The following is an 18372-nucleotide window of genomic DNA, read 5'->3' as shown; positions in this document are numbered from 1 at the left end:
GTGGAGGAGAACGTCAGAAACATCGCTGGCTTTCCGCCCCTCCCCCGCCCAGGCCACCTGCGCCCCCAGGGTTTGTGGTTGGGGGTCATAGCCAGCCCCTCTTCCCACCGTGGATGCAGAGGTTGCTGGGAGGGGTGAGGCTGCCGGGCCCCGCGTGGGAGTGGGCGAGCAGGGGTGAGGCTCGGCCTTGCAGAAGCAACGGGGCAGCAAAATCCAACTGCAGGCTCTGGGAGGAGGCCTGCCCTGCTGGGCTCCCGCCGGAGGAGAGGGCAGCAGGCCATCGTGAGAACCGACCGTCTGTGGACGTCTGTCCCCTGTCCCACAGGCAAAATCACCTGGGGGACAGCCGAGGCCTGCCTGGCAGGTGCAGCCCGGGTGTCCGCAGGTCTTCGGCCGCTTGCTCGAGACGCAGGACGGGGAGGATGGCCAACCAAACCGAGCCTCCCACTCCAGCTGGGACGCTTGAGAAAGAAGCCTCAAACCATGAAAATGCAAATGTATTTGTACTCAACTTACCATCTGGTCCTCGGATCAGCGACAAGGACAAGCGCTGTGGGGCTCAGTGGGAGACGAGCCCGTCAGCAGAAATGTGCTGCTAGGGGTAGTGAAACGTAAAGCTTCTCCCCTTCCTGAGCCTTCCCTCCCAGCTCGTCGGGGTGGCTTTTTATTGCTATTAATGTCGTTCTATGTAAAGAAACATTAAAATAATTAGCGTGGATTTTACCAGTTCTCATCAGAAGGGCAGGGCCCATTTCTCAGCCTCTGCCTTAGCTTGAGTTAACCGTCGTGGAGCTTCTCTCCTCCCCACAGGCCCTCGGGCCGTGGCGTGTCCCCAAGATCCAGCAAATATGCAGAGCGTGTCCCATTTACTAGCTTATTGGACTCTCCGTTGACCGAAGCGAAACCCATTTCCTGGGTAGCTGCTCTCATCACGCTCTGTTCTCTCCCCCACTGCCTCAACTTCCCCTAAAAGTTCTGCTAAGCTCTGCTTGCCCTTCCCTGAGAAAGAATCACCCTGTGCTGTTTGATTTGAGACGTTTGCAGATTTCTGAGCTGGGGCCATGCCCTCCTTTTCGAGAAGTCTCTCCTTTTCTAAGTCTGGATTTGTGTTTAGTTGACAGGTCACATATAAAAGCGTTCAACTCAGGCAGCACCACTGAACCACGCAGTCCCCGTCTCACAGCCGCTGGGGCCGCAGGGGTGGTTGTCCCGACCAGACCGGCCGGGCCGAGGCGCAGAGCTGACCCACTGGGTTTGGTTTACTTCTAAGCGCGCACGTTCTACGCCGTTTCCTCCCTTGGGCTTGCTGCTAAGGAAGGAAGGAAGGACGGAAAGGAGAAGACACTGGCCTGTGCTCACTTTGCTTTTCCTCCTGTGTCATTGCCCCCCCCCCCCCCCCGCCCCCCAGCGGCTGGCTAACCCGGAAGTCACTGAGACAGGCTGGGAGAGCATTCCTTGGCCTTGGTTTTTCTTAGAAGGCCTTTCCTTTTTGCCTTGGAAGCAAATTCTGCGTGGGTTGGCCAGTGTGGCCTCTGGGCCGGCAGGTCCTCACGGAGGCCAGGGGCTCACTTCATGCTTCACCAAGTCTTGGGACGCCCACTGCCTGCCTCCCGGGTCCTTCTGGAATTCTGTGTGCAACCAACTAGCAAACGCTACATGCAAATGGCAGCAAGGACGGTGTTCACGAATATTCCCAGTAGCTTCTCTGCTCATACGCAGGCTCCACTGCCCCTCTGGACTCCAGTTAGGAGGAACACGTTCAAGATTATTTAAAATTTCCGGGATACTCTTCAGACATCTGAAGTTTCTACCGCAGGCTTGACTGGGTCCTAAGATCCTTTGTCACAAGGTGCTGCCGGACCCCACCAGGCGCTCCTCCCTGGTGGTCTAGTGGTTAGGATTCGGCGCTTTCACCGCCGCGGCCCGGGTTCGATTCCCGGTCAGGGAAGCCTGTTTTCTTTCTGCTCACCTACTGTTGCTCCGAGTGACTCCGTTTTAAACCGAGGCTCTTTCCCGAGGCCCTCAGGTCGTGTCACCGGTGTTGAAGGGACAAGGGCCCTGTGAAGAATGAGAAAGTCCTCGTGGGGATTCAAACTTGCCTCGGCCCCCCTTTGTTGGAAAATACGGAGTCATTCTTTTCCTAGGAGAACATTTCTACCCGACACAAGGGAGTTGTGTCAAATGACTGTGACAGCTCTTAGGGTTTGGCTGGTGCAGGCAGGCTCCCAGCAATGGAGGCATGTGTCCCCCCCCCCCCCCCCCACGTTCAGGGAAACCTTAAGTCACATTCCAGGGGTGGAGACAACGCACGTACGTGATTTTACCAGATCCTCTGCTGCTTGGTCTTTTGTAAAAACCAGAATATATTTCTATATGGTAATTAGTTCGCTTTACCTGTAAGACAGGAACTATGGTAAATAGATGAGGACCGATCCTACTAAAATAGCAGATACACACGACCGGAGCTTGGCCTGTGGGCGAGAATCCGGAGCCCCGCCCACTTGTGGGGCGGAAAAGGACAAGCTTCCCTGACCGGGAATCGAACCCGGGCCGCGGCGGTGAAAGCGCCGAATCCTAACCACTAGACCACCAGGGAGGGGTGTGGGGGACGCCAGGGCCGCGTCTCTTGGAATAGGATCTTGAGAATGATGCAGGCACCTGTTGGAGATCTTTAGAAATGTCTGGAAAGTGTTTTGAGGGGGGGGGTGGTGGGATGATGTGACTGCCACTTGGGTCAGGGGCTGGAAGGAGACTTTAAGTGGCAGAAAGGTCACAAGAAAGACTGTCACAAGTCAAGCCAGGGAAGAGGACAATTTTTCCTACATTTTCGCTGCACCCCTCCTCTAGGCCATGCTGTTAGGTGGGACCCGGAATGACCCTCGCAAAGGCCTGAAGTTTGGTTAGAGTGCCCCCCCCCCCCCCCCCCCCCCCCCCCCCCCCCCCCCCCGGTCAGTGTTGCAGGGGTGGGTTAGGATGCCCTCTCACCCACCCCCACCCCCACCATGTGTGAGCTGGGAAGGATCAGCAGGTGGCCAAAAAAGGGCTGCTTGCAGGGGTCAGAGCCTGGTAGTGGGAGGTGAGGTGCCCGTACGGGTGCGCAAGACCACTCTCCCTGCTGGAAGGAGCTAGAATTGAGAGGAGGGTCCTCCCCCAGCCCGGTGCTCAGGCACAGAGCTGAGTCCACCGGATTCTAAATACACATCTGGCCTCATAGGTCCTTTAAGACCTACTTTTGTCAAGGTGGGTGGGAAGATCTTATTGTATTTTACTCTTTCCTAGCTTGAGAAATTTAAAATATTAAATTTTATTTAATGTGGTATGCGGCCTTCCCTTTGTACTATTCCCCACAGCTACAAATACCAGGCGCTCCTACTTCTCCGAGCTTCCAGGCCCACTCCTGTATAGAGGCCCTCGCCCCACACCTTGGAGCCAAGGTCATGCTCTCCCAAACTGAGTCATCCCTCCATCCCACCCACCAGGAACCTTTCCCCAGACCCCACCCTAGTTGAATCACAGCACCCTTGGGAATGAGCTTGGAACTTTTCCTACCCAGCATATTCCTTAAGCATACAGTTTTCCCGTACTAACCTCCATGGCTTTCCCTCTAGGATGGACAAGTCCTCTGGGGAGTGTTTCACCTCAGCAGCCCTAGCAGCAGCTCCCACATGGATTGAAGGTAGTAGGCTAACAGGTATGCATTTTCTCCTTAAAATTGCATTCAGTAGCATGTTTCCAATTAAAAAAAAAAATGATGAGGCTGTTTCCGTTTCCTGTAATCTGAAGAGCCCTCAGATTTTCTGCTAGGACTTAATGCGAGGAAGGAGAAGAGGGGACCCGCGTGGGACGGGTCTTAGAGCTCTCCAGAGAAACGGAACCAATAGAAGACATACTGTACACCTGTAGCTGTCTCTGCAGACCACGTGATTATGGAGTCCCAAGCTGCAGAGTGGGTTGGCAAGCTGGAGACCCAGGAGGGATGACGGTTTGATGGCTTGGTTCCAGTTGGAGCCTGAAGGCCTGAGCACCACGGGAGTTGCTACTGCATTTCAAGCCCAAAGATCAAGGCCAGCAGGCTGGAGACCTAGGAAAAGCCCCAAAGCAGGAAGAACCCGATGTCCCTGCTCAAAGGCAACCCAGCAGATAGTTCTCTCTTACTGGAGAGAGAGCAGGTGGTATTTTTAGTCTCTTCCAGCCACCACCTGATTGAGCGAGGCCCACCCACGTTAGGGAGGGCAATATACTTTATTCAATCTATTGATTTAAATGTTCATCCCAGCCAAAAACATCCTCACAGCAACGTTCCAAATCATGTTTGACCAAATATCTGGGCACCCCACAACCCAGTCAAGTTGACACACAAAATTAAATGTCCCAGAAGCGGCTCCTTATATGAAGCACACAGAAGAGAAAGCCGCCTTGGTTAGGTAGGCTTCAGTTTAGGGTAATTGTTTTTTCAGAGCTTTTGCCCTCACTGGGTATAAAGCAAAGATGCCTCATCTGGTCACAAAACAGGGATGAATTAAGAAGGAAAAAGTCCCTTCTGGCAGAGAAGCAGGAGGGCTGGGGAAGAGTAGGTTAGCAACACACCTCCCCTGGGGGACTTGAACCACCAATATACTGACTTATGATCAAACCTGCGGACCACTGGACTTCAGGGACCATGCTGAGTTATCTTTTTAAAATTTAAACTTATGCATATAAGTTTAGCTATTTTATTTTTATTATTTTTAAAAAAGATTTTATTTATTTATTTATTCATGAGAGATACACATACACAGAGGCAGAGACATAGAGAGAGAAGCAGGCTCCATGCAGGGAGCCCGATGCGGGACTCGATTCCAGGACTCCAGGGTCACGCCCTGAGCCGAAGGCAGATGCTCAACCACTGAGCCACCCAGGCATCCCTAAGTTTAGCTATTTATTTATTTATTTATTTATTTTTTATTTTTTTAAGTTTAGCTATTTTAAAGTGAACAATTCAGTGGCATTTAGTACATTCTTAAAGCTGTGTGACTACCTTAACTGTCTAGTTCCAAAACATGTTCAGCATCCCAAAATAAAGCCCTGCATCCATGAAGCGATCCTTCATACACACTCCTCCCAGCTCCTAGAAGCCATCAGCTTGCTTTCTGTTCCTCTGGAGATAACTAACTCTAGATATTTCGTATGCATGGAATCACACACTATGTGATTTGTCTCTGGCTTCTTTCACTTAGTGTACTGTTGAGTTCATCCAAGCTGTGGCATGGATCAGTACTTCATTTTTTTTATGGCTGAATAATATTGCACCCTATGTATGTGCCACATGCTGTTAATGTATTCATCCACTGATGGACATTTGGGTTGTTTCCACCTTCCGACTGCTGTGAACAGTGCAGCTCTGAACATTCGTGGGCAAGGACTAGTTTTGAGTATCTGGTTTTAACTATTTTGGGCACATACCTTGTAGTGAAATTGCTGGGTCATGTACATTCTCACCAGCAATGCTTGGTGGTTCTAATTTCTCCTTCCTGCTCACACTTTTTATTTTCTTTTGTTGTTATTTTTAAAATGATAGCCATCCTAGTGGGTATGAACATAACACTACCCATGTGCTAGAATGATGAAAGTTTAAAAAGTCTCAGGGTGCCAAACAAAAGAGGACTTACTATATGGCTCCATTTACGTAAAACTCTAGAAAATGCCAGCTATCCCAAATAAATGGATATAAATGTTCAAAAAAAGGAAAAAGAAAAAAAAAAGGAAAATGCCAACTAATCTACAGTGACCATGAGCAGATTAGTATTTGCTCAAGATGCACAGGTCGGGGGGCATGACTTAGTGAGGGTCAGAAGGGAAGCCTTATCGAAAGCTATAAGGAAACTTCTGGGGATGAAGGATATATTCATTATTTCGATTACAATGATGGCTTCACTAGTGTGTACCTATGTCAAAACATCATACTGTCTATTTTAAATATGGGCAGGTTGTTGTATGTTAAACAATAAACTGTTAAAAAGAAGGTGGAACAATTTTGTATACACTTTTTGGAGTTTCACTGAAGTCTCTTCATTTTAACCTGTGCCATAAATTGAAAATGTAGGGAAGTGATCACACCATTTTCTTTTAAGGAGACTTTCTGAGTCTTTAAATTTCTCCCCTCTGTGACAAAGTCTTAAGTCATTAGCAATGCAGATTCCTAGATGACAATAGATGACCATTAACTTGCTATACAGCAGACCTTGGGTTGTTGGATTCGCTTTCCAGAATATTCACAATATCCTGTCTGCCTTCCACCCCAACAAAGCCCTTTGAGATTCCTATATTTTTCTGTTACTGAGTTTTATTATTTAAAAAAAAAAAAAGATTTTATTTATTCACGAGAGACACCGAGAAAGAGAGAGAGAGAGAGAGAGAGAGAGAGAGGAGAGAGGCAGAGACACAGGCAGAGGGAGAAGCGGGCTCCCTGCAGGGAGCCCGATGTAGAACTTGATTCTGGAACTCCGGGATCCCAGGATCCCGCCCCAAGCTGAAGGCAGACATTCAATCACTGAGTCACCCAGGCATTTCTTACTCAAAAGTCTTTTGAGCAGTTTTAGTATAGGTGCTGCCGAAGCGAGCAACAAAAGTCTTTTGTCCAAGAAGAAACTGTTCAAGCTTATTTGGTTGAGCATCTGACTCATGATTTCAGCTCAGATCATGATCTCAGGGTCATAAGTTGGAGCTCCGCATCATTGGGCTCCACGTTGGGCATGGAGGCTGCTTAAGATTAAAAAAAAGGAAAAAAAAAAAAAAAAAAAAAGACAGACAGACAGAAAGAAACTGCCCAAGGAGCCTCACGTATACCAGAAATTATTCAGAAAGGAGATAAGGAGCTTACGAAAGAATGGAGAACACGGGAGTTCTGGGGGCAAAGGAACGAAGCTTGTGGCTCAAAGGACAGCAATCTGGGTGAACCACTTGGTACTGTGAACCACCAAGCTTCAACCTGAGAGCAGAAAGTCTAACTCATGACACTAGAAACATCGGGTAGAGTCATGGACTGGCAGTTCCTATTGAATGACTTGTGGCCAAGCACCAAGGTAACTGCAGCACTTTGGGGAGCTTGACTCTATGCAGCCAAAGGCCCTGCTCTACTCTCCTGAGCCTGAAAACCAGCAGCACAACAGGTTTGGATGATCCCCCAAGCCAATTCCCTTCAGCCAATACAGGGCAAGTGGATGGCATAGCTCTCTAGCCTCCCTAGCTTTGTAAACGGCAGGAGAAAGAATCAGGGACCAGGGAGCCCCCTTTGTACTAGAAATTCTCCCAGAGAGCACAACTGGATCACACAGTTCTTGTCGTCAGGCCTTATAGAAAGCAGTTATGAACTGAATAAATATGATAACTGTATCTGTTTTCTGCTCATCATTTTATTTGCAGGTCCTTGCAGAGTGCCCGGCACATGACAGTTGTCAACATATGTTTTGATGAATGAACGCGTGTGTGCATAAACAAGTAGATGAATAACAGGTACATAGGCAGAGACTAGGGACAAGGCAGGATTTTGTTCTTCTAAAAGCTGAAGTGGAGTCCAGCTCCCTGCAGTTCCCTCGAGTGGGAACAAACCAAAACCCGAGTTCTGGCAACACGTACCTCATACTAAACCAGGACTTTTCAGGCTGAGCTGGGTCCACTTCCCAAGGAAACTGGCAGTGGAAGGGAAGGCAAAGAAGTTAAAATAGCAAGAACCTGATGACCCATGGATTTGCTGGGCGAAGTCAAGGAAGTCTCGTTGCTATCTGGCTTGTTTTCCCTAAAGGTGATGGCACTGCCATCAATTCCCTAGGAGTGGAAATCCTGGAAAAGACTCCTGCCTAGGGACTGGGGAGAAGTTGGACTCAGTTAGGAAGAGGATGACCCTAAGGAAGGGGTCATGAGGCAGGCAGGTGGACGCGTGGCTGGGTTTAGAATTCGGGAGAAGTTCTGGAGACACAAATTTGAAAGTTGACAGGATCACCAAAAGAGTGTAATACGAAAGGAAAAGAGTTGGGAGTCACAGGCAAAGCCCTTAAAAGATTATTTCTAGGACCTTCACTGTAGCCCTATGTATAAGGGCAGTTGCCCAACTATGAGTAGGTAGTAGGACAAATTAGAGCACATCAATGCATGAAATGCTAAACTTCAATCCCTTTTAAACTTGTCCAGGGATCATTGAATTTCTCCAGGAGCTTAGCATTCGCTGCAAGAATAAACAGATGTGAAAGAGCCTTAACCGATTTTAGTATTAGCACCACTCATTTGCAGAGGCCCACTGGCTATGGAATTCTGCAGAAAATACAGCTATGAAAGGTTTAGCTTCCAGAAGGAAAAGAAGTACCGTGTCTCTAGTTTGGCCGTAGATAGCTCCTGATCTCATGGGATGCAGGACCTGGGGAATATCTCTTACTAGAGAAACATACTAGATGTTCTTTACTAAACTGATTCGTAGAATATTGGATTAGAAGTGGAACTTGATGTTTAATAGGAAAAAAAGGAAAACTGAAACTTCAGTCGTCCCTGGGTGGGATCGAACCACCAACCTTTCGGTTAACAGCCGAACGCGCTAACCGATTGCGCCACAGAGACTACGCCTTCTTTGCCTGCTCTTGCAGGTCGTATTTATAGATTATTAATGAGACACTAGTATACCTGTGAGACTCCTTTTTTTTTTTTCACCTTGAGATTGCAAGTAGATCCCAGTTGCGTGGTTCTAAAAGCCAGATCATAAACCACCCCAGTTGTGCGACACTAGGGTCCTTGCTTCTTTTCTTCCCAATTTCTTGGCACCAGCAGGCAGTGGCTGCTTCTTTCTCCCAAAGTTGAGACCTGCACAGAAGGAGACAAATTCAGCACCGGAGGAACTTGAGAATGGGGGAGGGAGAGGAACCGGCACAGGGAGGGGGAGTGCGGGGGGAAACAGCTTGCGGTGATTTGAACTAACATCCCAGGTTGGGAAACCACCCTGATGTTCTTCTTTCCCTAAGCTTTTAGGAATATCAGTCACATTACCTCTTTGTGAATTTTAAACCAGCTGTTCCAGCATTATTAAAATACTTAACTAAAAACGACAGTGATGTCCAAAGTTCCTCCTGAATGTGACTCTCGAGCAGTCCTAAATATTCCGTGGGGAGGCAAAACAGCATCTGGAGACCTGAGATACAGGGTAGATTGAACACCTACCAGTACTCCCTTCATAGTGATTCAAAAACATCGCCCAAAGGGGCTCTGGAAACTCCATAGAGAATTACTAATTTATGAGTAAACCATACATTTTTACACTGAAATGTGAAAACAAACTGGCAAGTTACTCTAAATCAGGGAAATAAACTTTTAGTAATAAAAGTAATTTGACCGGTTCTATGAATTGTAAGAACATTAACTTTTCAGGATTTTTTTAACAGCAAGGGCATTTGCATTTTACCAAAACTTCTGGCATTTCATGGTAGATGTGCTGCCATTCGGAGACGCTGGCTAAAGAAGCCCAGATCGTCCATTACAATGCTTAAACTCAGAAAAACACCAATACTGGTACACTTAATATGGAGAGTTTGCTAAATGTAAACAAGGTAGTTCATCCTGCTTCTAAAACCTGATCAAAGTCGTCTTCATAAAACAGAACATAGTAGCACGGAGTTTCTATGCTAGACATTGAAGCAGGTAACACTGAAACACATTGATTCCTCCTGGACACCTTTGGGGTTGAATCAAAGGTTTTCATAAAAAAAAAAAAAAAATCACAGACCAAATTAGTTACACGCACAGGGGTAACAGCAGACCACTGGGCACGGGCCAAAAGAGTTTGGATTCTCTTTACATTTTCTTACCAGGGTCTTATGATCAACATCCTATACTAAAGAACCCATTAATTTCAGAATATAGATAGGTATTACTATGAGAGTGGACATTCCCACAACAAGAGGCTAAATGCCTAAGCAGTCGGGGAGTGTTCTGCAGGATCACCTAAAAAAACAGGAATTTTTGATTCCTGCCAGCACGGCCACAAAATAACAAGTAGAGTGAATACGGAAAAAAAAAGCATTCTTCCAAAGGGAGTAGCCTTCCAAAGGTCGTCAAAGATAGGACAGAAACGGAAGGAGGGAAAGACAAACCTAGTATATGGACGTGTTACATACTGGTAATAGAATACACATCTGAATGGAATGCAGACTTCACAAAAGGACGGGTGTGATTTGGCTGGAGAAGCACTCGCACAGGAAACTGGCATAAGGGTGAGAGAAAGGGGGAGTATATCCTGGCGGAGGTGCACAGCAGCCCCAAATAGCCTTCCAAATATAAACCAACTGCGCACGCGCAGCCTCGGTCAGTTCGGGGCCAGGGAGACGCACGAGCGAGCTTGGGCTAAAAGGGGTGTGCGGCGGCGGTCTTGCGAGAGGAAGAAGAAAGGCTTCCCTGACCGGGAATCGAACCCGGGCCGCGGCGGTGAGAGCGCCGAATCCTAACCACAGACCACCAGGGAGCGTCAGGCTGCGCGCCTGGCCCGTGCGCCCTGGACCCGGCGCCTCCCTCCCTACCGCCCACTCGCCTCTGCTTGGCCTCCAGGGCCCCCGCCGGGCCACGCGCAGCCGCCCGCCGGCCCCGCCGAGCCACCTGGCCGGACCGCCCGCCCCCGCGCCGTCAAAACGCTGCGCGCCTCCTCTCCTCCTCCTCCCTCTCTCTCTCTCTCTCTCTCTCTCACACACACACACAAACACGCACTCAGCGTCGCGCCCGGCCCGGCTCCCATCGGGCCTGAGCACCGGGGCCCTGGAGCCGCGCAAAACGTTGGCCAGCTGCGTTGGCCGGGAATCGAACCCGGGTCAACTGCTTGGAAGGCAGCTATGCTCACCACTATACCACCAACGCTGCACAGCCCGGGCCGCCCCCGGACGCCGGCCCAGGCTCCGCACCAGCGCCTCCTCGCCCTCTCGCCACCGCCTCCGCCGCCTGCCGCAGCCCTGCCCCGACGTGCCGGCCGGCCGCAGCTCTGCGCCGTCGCGGGCGCCACCAGCGGCCGCCCGGCGCCCACCCGCGCACCCCACGCAGCCCTGGCTGCTCCGCAGGCACGACCGCCCGCCGCCTCCGCCGCCCGCTCTGGGGGGCGCTCTCGCCGCCCTGCGGCTCCCGGGCCCTCGGCTGCCCGCCGGGGAGCCCGCCCCTTGCCCCCTGCCCCCGGCGCGCGCTTCCTTCCCTTCCCTTCCCTCCCGCCACCCGCGCCCGCCCCGCCCCGCCCCGCCCCGCCCGCACAGTCGGCCCGGCCCGGCCCCACGGCCACCTCCACGGGCAGCCCGGCAGCCGGGCAGCTGTCCGTCGCGTGAGCGAGGAGCCCGTGGCGGCCAGCCTCCCGTCAGGAGGTCCCGGCTGGGCTGGGCCGAGCCCGCACGCGCCAGGGCGCCAGGGCGCCAGGGCCCGACGAGGAAGGGCAGGGGGTGCGGGGGGTCGGGTCGACGGCGGGCAGGACGGGCCCCCGCGGTCGCCCCGCGCCTCTGGCCGCACGGGGCCGGGCGGAGGCACGAGGGAGGAGGAGAAGCAGGACAAGGAGGAGAAGGAGGAGAAGGAGGACAAGGAGGGCCCTGGGGCCGGCGTACGTTTGGGCAGCGCGGCGGCGGCGCCCGCGACCAAAAGAGGGCGTGTCTCGCCTCCCCGTCGGGGAATCGAACCCCGGTCTCCCGCGTGACAGGCGGGGATACTCACCACTATACTAACGAGGACGGCGGCGGCGGGCCCGGGCGCCGACCCCTTCCGGCCCGCGGGGCCTGCCTGCCCACGCCCACAGGGCCCTCGACGTCCCGCCGCGCCCGTCTGCCAGGCGCGCCACGTGCCCCGGGCCAGGCCCACCCGGCCCGACCCCCGGCCGCCGCGTCAGCGCGCACAGCAGTCCCCCGGCCCGACTCGGAGCGTCGCGCCCCCGGACCCGCCGCGCCCCCGCCCCCGCCCAGCCGCGCGGGGATGGCGGGGGAGAAGACGCCCGACACGGCAAGCAGGGCTGCGAGAGAGAGGGAGGCCCGCGCGGGGATGGGCCGCGGCGGCGGGGGAGGCGCGGGGGGCGGGGGGCGGCGGGGGGCGGACGCCGGCAGCAGGGTGCGCCCCGGGAAGGGGGAGGGGGCGGCGGCGAGGACCGCGGCGAGGGCGGCGGCGCCAGCAGAGTCAGTCGGCGGGCCGTTGGCCTCGTCGACCGGGACGCGAGTCCCGTCCGTCCGTCCGTCCGTCCGTCCGTCGCCCACCCACACGGCCGCCAGCCAGCTCCGGGGTCGGCGCCGGGTCCCAGCCAGGCGAGCGGCGGCGCGCCCAGGCCCGCCGTCAGGATGGCCGAGCGGTCTAAGGCGCTGCGTTCAGGTCGCAGTCTCCCCTGGAGGCGTGGGTTCGAATCCCACTCCTGACACGCCCACCTTTTGGCCCGCCCAACGCGGGCTCTCCGCACCCGGGCCTGGACGACGCCCTGTCTGTCCCGCCTTACACGCCGCTGCGGGCTGCGGGCCGGGCTGCGGGCTGCGGGCTGGCGGCGCCCTGGCACACGTGGCCCGGGACCCACGCAGCTGCAGCGCCTCGGCCCTCCCGGCCACAGGCTTGGCGCCCCCGCGCCCTCCCTCCCCCGCCACCTCCCGCGCCTCTCCCCCTCCTCATCCCACGGCGGCCGCGGGCCTCGGCAACTCGGCAAGTCGGCGGCACGGCTCTCCGGGGGCTCCGTTTGCCCTCTTCCTTCCCGCCGCCGCCCCCTGCAGGCCAGCCGCGGGCCGAAATGCCGGCAGCCCCGCGCGGGCCGGGCCACGCTCCCACTGAGGGGCGCGCCTCGCTCGCCTCCTCGCTCTCCAGCCCCGCCCTACACCTCCCCCGCCCGCCCGCCGGGAGCGCGGGGTCCCCACGGCCTGTCCTTTCCGCCGGCCCCCATTCATTCCGTGGTCTCCACCCCCTCCGTCCCCGGGGCGCCCACGAGGCGTGGCCACCCGGAGGCCTCACCACGGCCACACGCCCGCCAGGCGGGCAGCCGAGCCCTCCGCGCGCCAGCCAGAGACGGGACCCCCGCCCCGTTCGCTGGGCCTGGCCCGGGGGGGCGGGGTGGGGTCCACCCCGCCGTGGTGGCTCCGGGGAGCCCTGAGCGCAAGGCAGCCCTGCCTCCCCGGGCCCCCTCCGCGCCGGAAGCCGCTGCGGGCCGGGGCTCCAGGACGCCAGCGCGCTCCCTCACCGCGCCGCCCGCCAGCCAGCCAGCCGGCGGCCGCTCCGCCCAAGCGCACCTGCCGGCCTCACCCCCACCGCAGCCCAGCCGGCCCCGACGGAGAGCTGCGGGCAGAGCTCACACGCCTTTCTTTGGCCTCTTGGCTTGGGCGCTACTCGGCGGCCCCCATCTCCGACGACGACACCGACGCCGACACGCACACACGCGCACCCACACCCCCCCCCCCACCCCGCGGCACCCCGGGAGCGCACACAATCCGAGCTCCGGGCCCAGCCGGCCCCCGCCGGCGCGCACTGCAGGCCGGAGAGCCATCCGCCCATGGGCCTTCGGGGGGGCGCCGGGAGGGAAGGGAAGGTCCGCGCTGAGCTGCGCCGGCCACAGACGCCCCGCGCTGCCTGGGAATCGGGCGCGGGTCAGGCTTGGCCAGGCTGCTCCTCCCGGCAGGACAGTGTCTGGCGGCGGCCCCCCCCCAGGGAGAGGGCGCAGGGTGAGCCGAGTCCGCCTCGGGGCCTCGCTGGGACCGTGGGCGCCGCGCGCCGGCCCGAGCCCGAGCCCGAGCCCGAGCCCGAGCCCTCGGCGCATCTGCACGGGCGCGGAGCCTGTCTTGCAGACCGCGGGCCCGCCGCCCGCCCCCGCGCAGCGGGTGCTCACCACTGGCCGTGCCGGGACGACGACGAGCGCCGCTGGGGAAGCCGTCTGGTGGCCGCCGCCACCGGTGCATGGGTGGTTCAGTGGTAGAATTCTCGCCTGCCACGCGGGAGGCCCGGGTTCGATTCCCGGCCCATGCAGCGCGCCGCCCCCTTTTGGCCGCGCGCGCCCGGCTTCCTCGCGCACGCGCTCAAGCCACAGGGCCTGAGCCTGAACCAGCTGTGCTCACGCCGGGGGCCCTGCCCTCCTGCCCCGCCCCGCTTCCCCCTGCCGACTTGTCTGTTCTGGTCTCTCGCCCGTGGCCGCCAGCCCTGGCCGCCACGCTCCACCCGGCTGCCCGCCCCCTGCCGCCCGACGTGGCCCAGGTCCCTTGCCCGGCCCCACGTTGTCCTTGCCCTTTTTCTCTCCATGACCCTGACCCGGACGGCGCTTCGCTCACCCACGTCACTTCAAGCAATGCTTCCAAGCACCGCCCGCGCCCGCCCGGGCACAGCCCACCTGCATGCTTTTCACATTCCCTCCCTCAATGGCTCATTCTACCCACACTCCCCAAACCCTCCTCTCTTTGCACGTCGACCGACCACCAACCATCTTGCCACCCCTCCTCTGGAGGGGCCCTCAGCCACTCCTTGGAGCGCGCCAGGGAGCCCCGTTTCACGGCCCGACATCCTCCCGTTGGCAGCCCCGGGATGCTCTCTATGGCCACCTGGCCGCGGTCTCCTTCAAACACGGGCCACTCCCCACTGCTAAAGTCACCGCGAGCACCAGGTCCATGCAGCCTAGCCAGCACCGGCGCCAGCACACCCAGCCTCGAGGGACAGCGCCACCGCCACGGCTGTCACCAGCACGTCGGGTCCACGAACGGCGGCGCACCAGCATGGGCATCACGGCCAAGGGCACGGAGGTCACCTCCCCCCCTCGCCCGGCCTCCACGACCCCCGCAGCACTTGGTCCACCACCAACCCCCAGGACCACCATCCCCACACCAGCACCAGCACCAGCACCAGCACCAGGACTACCACCACCATGCCAGAAGCAGTTGTACCAGCAGCAGCAGCAGCAGCAGCAGCAGCAGCAGCGGGACGTGCCCACCGCCAGCAGGCCAGCGTAGGCATGATCGCCAACAGACTGAAGTCCTCCGCGGTCACCGCCACCACCGAGGCCACCATCAGCACACCGGCACGGGTAGCATGGCCCACGGCCTTGAAGTCCTCCACCCTCCCTCACCACCACCCCACCAGCACCGAGTCGCCACCAAGCCCCAGGACCACCAGCACACCACCACCGCGATAGCAGCAGCAGCAGGACCGAGGCCAGCGCACGGGCAAGGGCATCGCCGGCGGCGGCACCGAAGGCCTTCCCGGACCCCCGACCCCCATCGCTCACCGAGTCCACCGTTACACCGGGGCCCCGGGGGACGCCGTCACCAACAGCGCCAAAGTTCGCCACCACCATCACCGGCGGCGGGAGGCAGCGGCGCGCAGCAGCAGCAGCAACACGAGTACCAGCGCCGCTGGCCCCTCCACCCCCACCAGCCCCTCTTGCCCGAACGACCCCACCCCTGTCACCCGCCTCCCCGTGCCCTCCTTTCCCAGTCCTCATTTGTCGATGATCGTGCGTTGCGTCTGTCCCTTTGGCCTCCCTGAATCTCAAGCCCAGGACGACACCTGACACCTGAGACGTGGCTGGTGGTCCCCATGACGATGACGGGGAATGGTCATCTCCGGGGCGGTGGAATTCCTCACCCCGTGGGAACAGCTCCGACACCCGGTCCCTCCCTCCCTCCCTCTCTCTTCTCTTTGCCTCGCCCGGCCGCCGCGCAGCTGCCTGCTTGCCACCCCCGCCCCTGCACCTCGCTCGCTCGCTCGCTCGCTCGCTCGCTCACCCGCTCTCGTCTGCCCGGCCACCCTGCAGCGCAGCCCAGCGCAGCCCAGCGCAGCCCAGCGCAGCCCAGCGGCCTCCCGGCACCTCTCCCGCCGCCGTCCACCGCCACCACGGGGTCTCCCAGCCCTCTGGCACCGGGACCCACTCCCCACCGCCACCCACCCCCACGTGCCACGTGCCGCTCCTTCCAGCCTCCAGGCTCAAACCCTCCATCTACCACCGACCCCTTGGACCCCACACCCACGTCCTACACTCAAGGCCGGCAGTCCCGGTCTCCCACAGGCTCCTCAGGCACACGCCCAGCGTGTCCCGTCCCCTACCTCACAGCTCGCCCGCCCGCACAGGTGCACAGGTGCAGGAGAGGCGCCGGGCAGGGTGCCCTGCCGCACCCGAGCCCCCGCAGACACCCTGCCTCAGTGGCCAGCCCCACTCTCGGCCAGTGCCCGCCGGCGCCACACGTCCCGGGCCCTCACTCCACGCACACACCCGGTACTCCTTCTCCCACTGCCCGGCTCGGTCCGCTCCTGGCCCTCCCCTCTTTCCGGGACGCTTTGCGCCTGTGCCCTGACCCCCGTGGGAGGCGACGCGCGGGGAGAACACCCTCGTCCCGCGCTATCCCCCACCGTCGCGGACTCCCCGCACCCCCACCCCCACCCATACAGCCAGAGGGAGAGGCGAGGGCGCTGAGGGAACTGCCCGTGCTGACGGGAAGCACCCGGAGGCCACACGGGCGCTCCTCTCCACCGCCGCCCGACCGTGGCCCAATCCAGCCAGCGAGCCGCGGAAGGCTCACGCAGAGCGCGGGCCGGCCTCTGCGCCTCCGACGGAGACAGACGGTCTCTGGACACACAGCAAAGCCTTGGAGGGCCGGCGTGCAAGCGTTGGCAGGAAGGAGGGGGCGCTGCGGTTCACCTGCAGGAGCAGCGGCGCCAGGAGACCCGCACCCGGCGGAGACAGGGCTGCAGGCTCTCCTGCCTAGGTGGGCGCTAAGGCGCCAAGGGGAACGCCTTCCGAGCGGCATCCAGCTGGGGCGCCGGCCGTGGGGCTGGGGCCGGGGCCGGGCCGGGGCGTGGGGTGGAGGAAGCTGTGTCGGGGAACACGCCTGCCCCTCTGCCCCAGGATTCGGGGTAGCGGTCGTGCAGTTGGACTGACCCGGGGCCTCCAAGGGCACCCCGTCTGTCCCCCGGGTGCCTCCGCCCCCTCCCACCTGCCCGGCCCGCGGGTTAGCCCCACTGGCCTCCTGCATCTATCTCCCTGCTCTCTGGCCTCCACTGCCTGGTGGTCCGGCCACCGGGACACGCCCACAACCGCTTTCCAACCACCGCCTGCCCGGGCGGGGGCGGCGGGGGCCGGCGCTCTGCTCCCATCCCCGCCCAAGCCCAAGACCACCACCCACGTGCGCCGCCATCGCTGGCGGTTGCCGGGCCGACGGCCGAGAGAAGGCACCGGGGGCTCCAGCAAGTGACCCCCGACTCAGAGAGAGACAGGTGGCTCACCCTCCCCACCCGGCCCCTCTGCCTCGGGCCGCCCCCACATGCCCCCAGCGCGGCCGCCGCCAAGTAGCACCTCACCAAGGAGCCAGCGGGGGGCCGGGGGTGGGGGCGCTGCGAGCCGCCACGACCTTTCTCCCGGCGGCAGGGGTGCTGCGGGAGAGTCCAAGCACCCACGGAGGCCCGAGGCGCCCGGCCTGTCGGTGGCCTCGGCTGGGGTCGGACGGCGTCCCGGACTGTCGGGCCTGGGGCGGAGCGAGACGGGGAGCCAGGCGAGCGTCCGGGGGAGGCGGCCGCGAGACGCCGAGACCTCCAGTCGGCCCACCTGCCGGCCAGCCAGCCAGCGAGGCCAAAAGGCTTGGGCCGGCCCGACGGAGCCCGCCAGGCAAGCCAGCCTTGGGCTCGACGGGCGGGTGGCCTCGTGCGCACGCGCAGCCTCGGTCAGCTCGGGGCCAGGGAGACGCACGAGCGAGCTTGGCGCTAAAAGGGGTGTGCGGCGGCGGTCTTGCGAGAGGAAGAAGAAAGGCTTCCCTGACCGGGAATCGAACCCGGGCCGCGGCGGTGAGAGCGCCGAATCCTAACCACTAGACCACCAGGGAGCGTCAGGCTGCGCGCCTGGCCCGTGCGCCCTGGACCCGGCGCCTCCCTCCCTACCGCCCACTCGCCTCTGCTTGGCCTCCAGGGCCCCCGCCGGGCCACGCGCAGCCGCCCGCCGGCCCCGCCGAGCCACCTGGCCGGACCGCCCGCCCGCCGCGCCGTCAAAACGCTGCGCGCCTCCTCCTCCTCCTCTCTCTCTCTCTCTCTCTCTCACACACACACACACACGCACTCAGCGTCGCGCCCGGCTCCCGGCTCCCATCGGGCCTGAGCACCGGGGCCCTGGAGCCGCGCAAAACGTTGGCCAGCTGCGTTGGCCGGGAATCGAACCCGGGTCAACTGCTTGGAAGGCAGCTATGCTCACCACTATACCACCAACGCTGCACAGCCCGGGCCGCCCCCGGACGCCGGCCCAGGCTCCGCACCAGCGCCTCCTCGCCCTCTCGCCACCGCCTCCGCCGCCTGCCGCAGCCCTGCCCCGACGTGCCGGCCGGCCGCAGCTCTGCGCCGTCGCGGGCGCCACCAGCGGCCGCCCGGCGCCCCACCCGCGCCACCCCCACGCAGCCCTGGCTGCTCCGCAGG

The 18372-nt window shown here is 59.6% G+C and overlaps 1 protein-coding gene and 9 non-coding genes across 10 annotated transcripts; 4 read left to right on the top strand and 6 right to left on the bottom strand.

Annotated features, from left to right (window-relative positions):
• Positions 1-1876: 1876 nt before the first annotated feature.
• TRNAE-UUC lies at positions 1877-1948 on the top strand. The gene has a single exon. It is a non-coding gene; the product is annotated as a tRNA-Glu (tRNA).
• A 576-nt stretch (positions 1949-2524) lies between these two features.
• On the bottom strand, positions 2525-2596 carry TRNAE-UUC. Its single transcript has one exon. It is a non-coding gene; the product is annotated as a tRNA-Glu (tRNA).
• A 5916-nt stretch (positions 2597-8512) lies between these two features.
• TRNAN-GUU lies at positions 8513-8586 on the bottom strand. Its single transcript has one exon. It is a non-coding gene; the product is annotated as a tRNA-Asn (tRNA).
• Positions 8587-10791: 2205 nt separating this feature from the next.
• TRNAG-UCC lies at positions 10792-10863 on the bottom strand. Its single transcript has one exon. It is a non-coding gene; the product is annotated as a tRNA-Gly (tRNA).
• Positions 10864-10870: 7 nt separating this feature from the next.
• LOC119878997 (basic proline-rich protein-like) lies at positions 10871-14930 on the top strand (the record flags this gene model as incomplete). The annotated part of the gene is made up of 6 exons (XM_038589503.1): positions 10871-11172; positions 11285-11507; positions 11774-11973; positions 12341-12507; positions 12563-13886; positions 14502-14930. Coding segments are annotated over 6 exons (2645 nt in total), but the record flags the coding sequence as incomplete, so codon positions are not given.
• Positions 11637-11708, bottom strand: TRNAD-GUC. The gene has a single exon. It is a non-coding gene; the product is annotated as a tRNA-Asp (tRNA).
• Positions 12297-12379, top strand: TRNAL-CAG. The gene has a single exon. It is a non-coding gene; the product is annotated as a tRNA-Leu (tRNA).
• TRNAG-GCC lies at positions 13889-13959 on the top strand. The gene has a single exon. It is a non-coding gene; the product is annotated as a tRNA-Gly (tRNA).
• A 2790-nt stretch (positions 14931-17720) lies between the features above and the next one.
• On the bottom strand, positions 17721-17792 carry TRNAE-CUC. The gene has a single exon. It is a non-coding gene; the product is annotated as a tRNA-Glu (tRNA).
• A 307-nt stretch (positions 17793-18099) lies between these two features.
• TRNAG-UCC lies at positions 18100-18171 on the bottom strand. Its single transcript has one exon. It is a non-coding gene; the product is annotated as a tRNA-Gly (tRNA).
• Between the last annotated feature and the right edge of the window lie 201 nt (positions 18172-18372).

This window comes from Canis lupus, unplaced genomic scaffold (genome assembly GCF_011100685.1).
Source record: "Canis lupus familiaris isolate Mischka breed German Shepherd unplaced genomic scaffold, alternate assembly UU_Cfam_GSD_1.0 chrUn_S2201H2401, whole genome shotgun sequence".
Taxonomy (NCBI): domain Eukaryota; kingdom Metazoa; phylum Chordata; class Mammalia; order Carnivora; family Canidae; genus Canis; species Canis lupus.
This window is presented reverse-complemented; position numbering and strand designations above follow the sequence as displayed.